General features: G+C 43.9%; 1 protein-coding gene across 1 annotated transcript; it reads right to left on the reverse strand.

Annotated features, from left to right (window-relative positions):
- Positions 1–7,451: 7,451 nt before the first annotated feature.
- Positions 7,452–7,935, reverse strand: LOC121452186 (60S ribosomal protein L27a-like). The gene has a single exon (XM_041658066.1). It carries the CDS (start codon positions 7,933–7,935, stop codon positions 7,489–7,491), a length of 447 nt encoding a protein of 148 aa, XP_041514000.1. The 3' UTR covers positions 7,452–7,488.
- Between the last annotated feature and the right edge of the window lie 957 nt (positions 7,936–8,892).

Below are 8,892 nucleotides of genomic sequence, written 5' to 3' on the forward strand. Positions count from 1 at the left end.
GGCAGACACAATGAAGCAAGCTGCCAGTTCAGACATGCTGAATCTTTCCCGGTAAGACTGGTGCTACACAGATTACTAAATATGGGTTAGGCAAGATGTAAGAATTAGCCATTAAGAGGCTGGAACTAATGGGCCAAGCAGTGTTTAAATGAATACAGTTTGTGTGTTGTTATTTTGGGTGTAAAGCTAACCATGTAGGAGCCGGGTGGGACAAAAAGCAGGCCTGCCCGCAGCTCCTTCTACAAAGTCATACGGGTAAGCCACAGTCAAGTGGCCATACACATTAATAGAAATGGGTTAATCAAGATGTGAGAGTTAGCCAGTAAGAGGCTAGAGCTAATGGGCCAGACAGTAATCTAATTAATACAATTTCCATGTGGTTATTTTGGGGGTTAAGCTAGCCAGGTGGGATGGAACAAGGGGGTCCCGTGTTACAACTGCTACAGGCTGCGTGGCTGGAGGGCTGCCCCTGATACCCCCCTCTCCTTGCTCTCTTGATCCTCCTGTGCTCATTTCTCCTTCTAGTTACAGTTTCTGCCTGCCAGCCACGCCTATTCCTGCTCCTGCCTTGCTATTGGCCATTCAGTTCTTTATTAGACCAGCAGGTCTTTTAGACAGGCAAAGAATCATAACTTCACAGAGTTCAACAATTGCAGCATAAACAAAAGTCACACACCTTAAAATAATATACTACAAGTGTGTCATGTAGCACAGGCTGGTTTTGAACTCTATATTTTTCTGAGAATGACTTTGACTTCCCAGTCCTCCTGCCCCAGCCTCCTGAAATCATGAATTACAGGCATGCATCACTCTCCTGGCTACCTTACCTAATTGTAACTGAACTTTTAAAAGTTGAAGGGGCCAGTGAGGTGGCTCAGTGGGTCCTCAAACCTGAGGACCTGGGTTTAATCTCCAGGTCACATGGTGGAAGGCCAGAACTGACTCTCTAAAAGTTGCCCTCTGACTTAACATTCACCGTGACATGTGCCCCTCCCCCAATACACATGTAATTAAAAATGTTTAACACTGAACTTTAGGGTTGAAGAGATAATGATTCAGGGAAGTGTAAATTTAGTTAATCTTATTAATAAAAGCCAGGAGTCAGATATCAGGGTAAAAACCTAATGGATTGGAGAAGCAATGGAGCAGCCACCAGTGACTTCCCACTTCTTCTGTTCCTCTCTCCAAAAGGCCTAGAGTCTCTCTCTGCCCCGCCCTAGCACTTCCTGTCTCCTCTCTGGACAGACCTCCAGGCCTCTATGGTAGCTAGTAGTTTGCTCTGACTCCCAGCAAGCTCTATTTGTCAGAACAGAAACAAAGTATCACACAGCATTTCCCCCTTTTTGTCCAAATAAAAAGTGAAGGTTTTAACTAACATAGTAAAACTAGATACAATTAGTACAATAACTATATACAAATATATACAGGCAATAATTTCATTAACAATGTCTAGTTCATTATCATTTTACAAAGTAAGAGAAAATACTCCATTATCTATCCTATCTTGGTGAGTCTTATATGACTTCATGCATGGTATAAGTAAACCCTGGATATGTCCACCATATTGCCCTTTTAAATTATAAATTTATAATTAATATTTTCGGTATTAAGTCTTACCTTTGGTTTAGTTAGCTGGAGTAGGTGCAATAACCATTACCTGCCAGTAGGTGTCATGGTGCAGTTGGAGCCGCGTGGCTGGACTGAATCTGATTTTAGAGTTCAATGCTAAAAGATATGCTCAGATTAAAAACAGTTATTTAGTATAAATCACAGACTGTGTGCTCCGAGGTAGTCCCTGATTGGTCAGCAGTTGCGAGCAGTAGAATAGCAAATGCAGACAAATTATTAGAAGCCGCAGAACAGCTGGCTCAGACCAGGGTAGCCCACGTCTCTCCTGAATTTCTGCAGCGTGGAAAAACTGGACGCAGAGTGGCTCCGAGTCCTCAGGCACCCTGGTCCCCCCGCAACTGTACAGCTCTGAGGTGTTTAATGAGGAAATATAAAGAACCGCCATTCTGCAGGGCTGCTGCGCAAGAATTCTGTGCCCAAATGAACGACTAGCTATGCACACAAGCCATGGCTAAGGTGGGCTGAGAGAGGCAGCGTGGGCCGAACGTGTGCACCCCACCCAGCAGAAGCCTAAGGCCTGGAATTCTATATCCGATCGTTGGGTGCCAAGTGTTGAAATGACCAGGCTAGCTAAGGATAAAGCAATTATATTTTATTTATTATAAGGGGAAAACTCACGAAACAGGAAACGAGAAATCCAAGCACAGCAATGTCCCAAGGCAAAAGGCGCAGAGAGAGTACACCTGGAGGTGCACATGTTTTACCCTGGGTCCCAGTGAGACCCACGCCTTAACTAAGGCCCGCCCCTTAAAGATGATTGGGTAATAAGGTTCCCCACCATCCCAAGCCTACACACACACACACACACACACACACACACACACACACACACACTGTATTTAGAGGTTTATTTTTTTCTTGTCTGAACTCTGTCTTTTGCTGACCACATGAGTCTTTAAACTGCTAAGCGGAATGTCTAGGACCAACGTGGAAACTTAGGGCTCTGCCCCATTCCTTAGTTCTAAGAGCCTAGCTTCATGGTGGAGGTGCCGGTGAGCCAAGGTTATTGCCACAACTCTGGGAAGTTTCTGGGTCCACACTGCCACCAAGTAGTGCATCATCCGCTGCTTAGGAACCCCACTTAAGTATTTGGTAGTGGGGACTCTAAAAAGCCTTACAGCTTTTGCTGCTAAGGTTGAGTGGGGAAGCGATCTCTTAAAGGAGCCATGCTTCTGCTCACTGCCAGCAAACAGAACCCACTGTAGAAAAAGTGGTTACCAAGAAGCCACGTTTAACTCTGCTTTTGTGTGTTTAGAATCTTTTTTTGAGCTTTCTCAGGTTTTGTGTGGAACTTCTTGCTCCATGTTGAATGCCATCGAGTTAATCTCATCAGTAAAACCTAGGAGCTTCTGAGCAGCACATAGGTGAATAGAAATGGGTTTGTTCCAGGCAGCGTAGTGTGGTTGTGTGGGTTCATGTGGGTGCGTGAAATGAAGACTCAGAGACACCCTGAGAATGAACTCAGCCTTTCACCTGCGGGAGACTCAGCCTTTGTGGACTGAAGCTCTTTCCCGTTGTCTCTTGGCATTTTAATTTTTTCTCTTTACGCTTTACCTAGTAGATTTCCATATTTCTAAGCAAACTGAATGAAGCTTCCAAAAACACAATGCCAAGTGCAAATATCTGATTCATGAGGTACCACAGTTTTCTGGGTTCCCTTTTAACCAAGTTTTGCATTGGCTTTGTAACCATAGGAAACTCTCAGACAAGATTCACATAGGGCAACAAAAGGTATCTGTAACACAAAGGATAGATTAGGGCTGGGTCCTGACTCCAGAGCTAGACCAGGTATGGCCCAGCGGGGGTTCAAGACTAGAGAGGGTTACTTGCTAACCTTCTGGCACTGACTTGGCAGGACTCTCTGTTACAGGACTAAGTTGTAAGAGCTAGTTAGTAATAGGTCAGAGCTATTGGCTGAGAATTTATAATTTATATGAAGCCTCCAAGTCGATTATTTCAGAAGTGGCTGCTGGGTATTTGGAACAGGCGAATGGGAAAGAAACATTCTACTACAAATGGTACCCCATGTTGGGTGCCAGACAAAACATAAATCTAGTTAATCTTATTGATAAAAACCAGGAGTCAGATATCAGGGTAAGAACCTGAAGGATCAGAGAAGCAGTGGAGCAGCCACCAGTAATTTCTCACCTCTTTCATTCCTCCATCCAAAAGAGAAGTAGAGTCTCTCTCCACCCCACCTTATTGCTTCCTTTTTCTTCTCTGTACAGAACTCTAGACCCCTGTGGTTAACTAGTGGCTCTCTGAGTTCAAGGCCAGCCTGGTCTACAGAGCAAGTTCCAGAACAGGCTCCAAAGCTACAGAGAAACCCTGTCTCAAAGGGAAAAAAATAAGTTTTGATGTGGGAGGGTCTTCTGTTTTGAGGTGATTTCATTGGTTAATAAAGAAACTGCCTTGGACCTTTGATAGGACAGAAAATTAGGCAGGCAGAGTAAACAGAACAGAATGCTGGGAGGAAGTGAGGCAATCGCCATGCCTCTTCTCTCTAGTCAGATGCGATGGAGCCAGCCTCCAGGTCAGACATGCTGAATCTTTCCCGGTAAAACACCATCTCGTGGTGCTACACAGATTTTAAATATGGGTTAAGCAAGATATGAGAGTTAGCCAAGAAGAGGCTAGATATAATGGACCAGGCAGTGTTTAAATGAATACAGTTGTGTATTGTTGTTTCAGGTGTAAAGCTAACCATGCGGGAGCCAGGCGGGACAAAAAGCAGGCCTGCCCGCAGCTCCTTCTACAAAGTTTTTTAAAGTGGACTTGGGTTCTGTGTCATGAAACTTGGTATGTTTGGGACAATTAGAGTATGTGAATCTATGTCAAGTGGAAATGTTAGGAGATACAGATATGGATTACAAGTTTTTGTGACAATCACATTGACACTGTGGTCCTCAGAATACAAAGAGTTAATGCAAGGAAAAGCACTGGGGTAGTCTCTTTGCTGGTTAGTGTGCAAATCTAATGATCACACTAGCAATGTCCTCAATCTCTCTGCTGGTTAGTGTGCAAATCTAATGATCACACTAGCAATGTCCTCAGTCTCTCTGCTGGTTAGTGTGCAAATCTAATGATCACACTAGCAATGTCCTCAGTCTCTCTGCCGGCTAGTGTGCAAATCTAATGATCACACTAGCAATGTCCTCAGTCTCTCTGCCGGCTAGTGTGCAAATCTAATGATCACACTAGCAATGTCCTCAGTCTCTCTGCCAGCTAGTGTGCAAATCTAACAATTACAGTAGCAATGCCCTGAACATGATACATTTAAATTATTCTTAGTGTTACCTTTTTGAGTTTTTAGAAATATTTATTTTCATCTGGGTGATGGTAGTAAATGCCATTAATCCCAGGGCTCGGAAGGAGACAGGCAGATCTCTGTGAGTTCAAGGCCAGCCTGGTCTACAGAGTGAGTTCCAGGATAGTGAAGGCTACACAGAGAAACCCTGTCTCTAAAAAACAAAAACGAAAATAAACAAAAACAAAAAGGGTTCTGGAGAGGTGGCTCAGCAATTAAGAGCACTGGCTGCTCTTCCAGAGGACCCAGGTTCAATTCCCAGCTCCCACATGGCAGCTCACAACTGTCTCTACCTCCATTTCTCAGGGATCTGACACCCTTGCACAAACATACAGACAGGCAAGATACCAAGGCATATAGAATTTTTAAAAAGCAAAAACCTCTCAAATTTCATTTTCATTTATTATTACTATTATTAAGTTTTCCAAGACATAGTTTCTCAGTGTAGTTCATGGCTATTCTGAAACTCACTCTATAGACTAGGCTGACCTCAAACTCAGAACTACCTGCCTCTGTTTCCCGAGTGCTGATATTAAAGGCATGCACCACCATTGCCCAGCTAAAAATAATTTTAAATGTTTGTGTGTGTGTACTTTTGTGGGTTTATGTACACCACCTGGATGCAATATCCAAAAAGGCCAGAAGAGGGCATCATATCTCGTGTAGCTGAAGTTACAGGTGTTGTGAGCTGCCCAGTATTACTGTTGGGACCCAAGAGCCTCTCTACAAAATCAGCACTTGCTTCTGTCCTTCATATGTGTAGTAGGCTTTTTCAGAATGCCAGCCCCCAAATCATGACACAGAGACTTATTATTATGAATGCTCAGCCTTATGCTTGGCCCACTAGCCCTTGTAACTAAATTTATTAGACCAACCATGTACTTTAAGCAGGCAAGTGCACAAATTGAAACAAATGCAACACATGTTTACATAGTTAGACAAATATTCTATTCCACAATGCACACCCTTTTTTTATGAGTGAGAGAGAGAGAGAGAGAGAGAGAGAGAGAGAGAGAGAACCAGACCACCTCTTTCTGACTCCTGAATGAGGGACAGACAGGGCTGGGTCTCTATACTTGGCTAGCTATCTTAACAGGATGGAAAGAGCTCCACCAGCTAATGTTATTCTCTAGCCCCTGAGAGCTTTTAATTTTGATTTTAAAAGAACGTGTAAGTACTTTTCATAAATTTATTTATTATTTATTTTGAGACATGGTCTCAATATGTAGCCCTGGGCTGTCCAGGAAGTAGACCAGACTGGCTTTGAATTCACAGAGATCCAAGTGTTTCTGCCTCTTAAGTGCTGGGATCTAAGGCGTGTGCCACAATGCCCAGCTATAAAACCTTATTTATTTTTGTCTTATGTGTATGAGTGTTTACTTGCATGTATGTCTGGGCGTCATGTGCATGCAGGGTCCATGGAGATCAAAAGTGAGTGTTAGATCCTCTGGAGTTATGGTTGGCTTTGAGCCTCCGCATGGATGCTGGGAATTAAATCTGGCTCTTTTGCTGTGAGTCATCTCCACAGACAAACACTTTGTGCTGTGCCCAGATTACGACCCCCAGAGAGAGACCACAGGAGAGGCTCAGACTGTAATAGCATAATACAAACATGTTTGGAACTCATCTCCATCCCCGTCGCAGTGAGGTAGAGAGGAGTTGTGTTTCCTCTGTGGGGTTAGTCTTTTAAAGGTGTGAGTACAAAGAGGCTTTTTGAAGCTGCTTTGGCACGGGTGCGAGGTCTTTTGCTCTATCTCATCCTGCTGTGGCAGCTAGTTTTGAAATTATTATTATTTTTATATTTATTTATTTATTTGTTCTTAGAGCAAGGCCGCTGTTCTTGAGTTAGTCCACCTTTATCAGCCTGTACCAGGTGGCTGGCTGGACTGAGTGTCCTAGTACTTGGAATCTCCCAGGTGGGAGAGGGGAAGGAAACTATCTTTCTGGGAAAACATTCTGCTAGGAAATTTCTTCTCGCCCCTTTGAGAATGAGGGGTGAGGGTCTTACACTTTGTTTTTTTTTAATTACATTTATTTTGAGACCTTTTAAAAATTACACTTATTATGAGACTTTGTTGTGGAATATTTAACTACGTAAAGATGTGTTACATTTGTTTATGCTATAGAATATTAATTTAAATGTATAAAGGTTGTTACATTTGTTTCTGTTGCCTCTGTTAATGATGTAAAGACGTGTTACATTTGTTTTAATTTGTGCCCCTGATTGTTCTAATAAAAAGCTGAATGTTCAATAACTAGGCAAAAGAGGGATAGGTGGGGCTGGTGGGCAGAGAGAATAGAAAGAAGTGGAGGAGAGAATGAGGGAGAAAGAGAGGGACACACCTCTGGCCAGAACCTAGGGCCGAGCATAACTAATGATAAGTCTCCATGTAATGATTTAGGAGCTGGTTGGCGGCCCAAAAGAAAACCTAGTACATCTTGTATGTATGTATGTATGTATGTATGTATGTATAATTTTTGAGAATTTTATGTGTATATAAAATGTATTTTTTTTGAAAGTGTTAGCATTTAATTGGCCTCCCTGAGTGGCTTCAAGCCACCAGAACACAGGCACCTCCAACACCCTTTATCTTCTCTTCAGCTCTTCTTCTGAAAAATTTGGCTTTCACGATGACAGGCTGCTTAGGGAGCTTTCCCTTCCCCAGAACTTTGTAGTAGCCCGATCGCACGACATCAATGATGGGAGCAACTCCAGTCTTGTTCTTGGCAGCGTTGACCCGGGTCTGCTCACTGACCAGCGTCCACAGTTTATCCAGGTTGACAGTCGAGCAGAAGCTCTGGTTCCTCTTTAAGTGGTAATGCCTCATCCCAACTTTCCCGAAGTAACCTGGATGATATTTGTCGAAGTTGATCCTGTGATGATGCATGCCTCCAGCGTTCCCGCATCCTCCAGGGTGCTTGCGGTGTTTACCAATGCGGCCATGGCCGTGGCTCACGTGGCCCCGGAGTTTCCGGGTCTTCCTCAGTCTGGATGGCATGGCGGTGGCAGAAAGGAAAGCTAAAATGTATTCTTATTCTATTTATTCCCTATTTTCTCCAAATCCTCCCAGGTCCACCCCACCTCATTCCTATTTTCTCTTCTTCCTTTCTCTAGTCCTCCCTTTTTCCCTCCCCCTCTATCTCTCTTCTGAGATAGTGTTTTGGGATGCGTGCAGGTAGGGGTCAGAGGACAAATCTGGGACTCAGTTTCCTTCTTTCACCATCTGGGTCCAGGGCCAAGCTCAGGTCATGAGTTTTGGTGACAAGGGCCTTTACCCACTGCGCCCTCTTGCCGGCCCCATCCCTTTCACTTCCGTAGCCCTGACTTTCCTGGAACTCACTGGGTAGCTCGTGTTGGTGTGAAACTCACAGCAATCCTCATGCCTCTGCCTCCCAAGTGCTGAGTTGACAGACATTCTCTAAATTAGGATTGTTTGGGTTTTCTAATGTAGGTAATGAAAAGGTTGAAGCTACCATCATATTGGCGAACAGACATGGCTGGTTTAGCGTGGGTGCAGTGAGTTGAATTCAGTGTGATTAAGTTAGTTGAGGAATAATGGAGGACATCTAGGATGCCATTGCTCCACGTAGCCACCAGAGGTCGCCCACACCAGACAAATGCTCTCCCTGACCCTACTTGTTAGTACCAGGATTATCCTTCAGACTAGCACATTTGAGATCACAATTTGAGATAAGAGCCAACCTGTTGACTTGTACATGCTTTTCCTCTTCCACAATCAAAGTTCCCCTTTGGGACAGTGATCCTGACAAAGGCTACACATTCTTCTGCTTCTAAACCCAGAATCTCTGAGTCGAGGTGTGAGGTAGGAACAAAGAGAACACAGAACTGGTTTGGTTTCTCAGATGCGGCTACATTAAAGAGTAATTTGGTAGGGGCTGGAGAGATGGCTCAGCGTTAACCGCTGAGGATCGGGTTCAATTCCCAGCACCTACAA

This window comes from Microtus oregoni, unplaced genomic scaffold (genome assembly GCF_018167655.1).
Source record: "Microtus oregoni isolate MIOR12 unplaced genomic scaffold, Mior012 000000F_ref0000247, whole genome shotgun sequence".
In the NCBI taxonomy this organism is placed as follows: Eukaryota; Metazoa; Chordata; class Mammalia; order Rodentia; family Cricetidae; genus Microtus; species Microtus oregoni.

Bases quoted from the DNA above. Each gene is read 5' to 3' on its own strand.
- LOC121452186 (XM_041658066.1), bottom strand. From the start codon at position 7,935: ATGCCATCCAGACTGAGGAAGACCCGGAAACTCCGGGGCCACGTGAGC.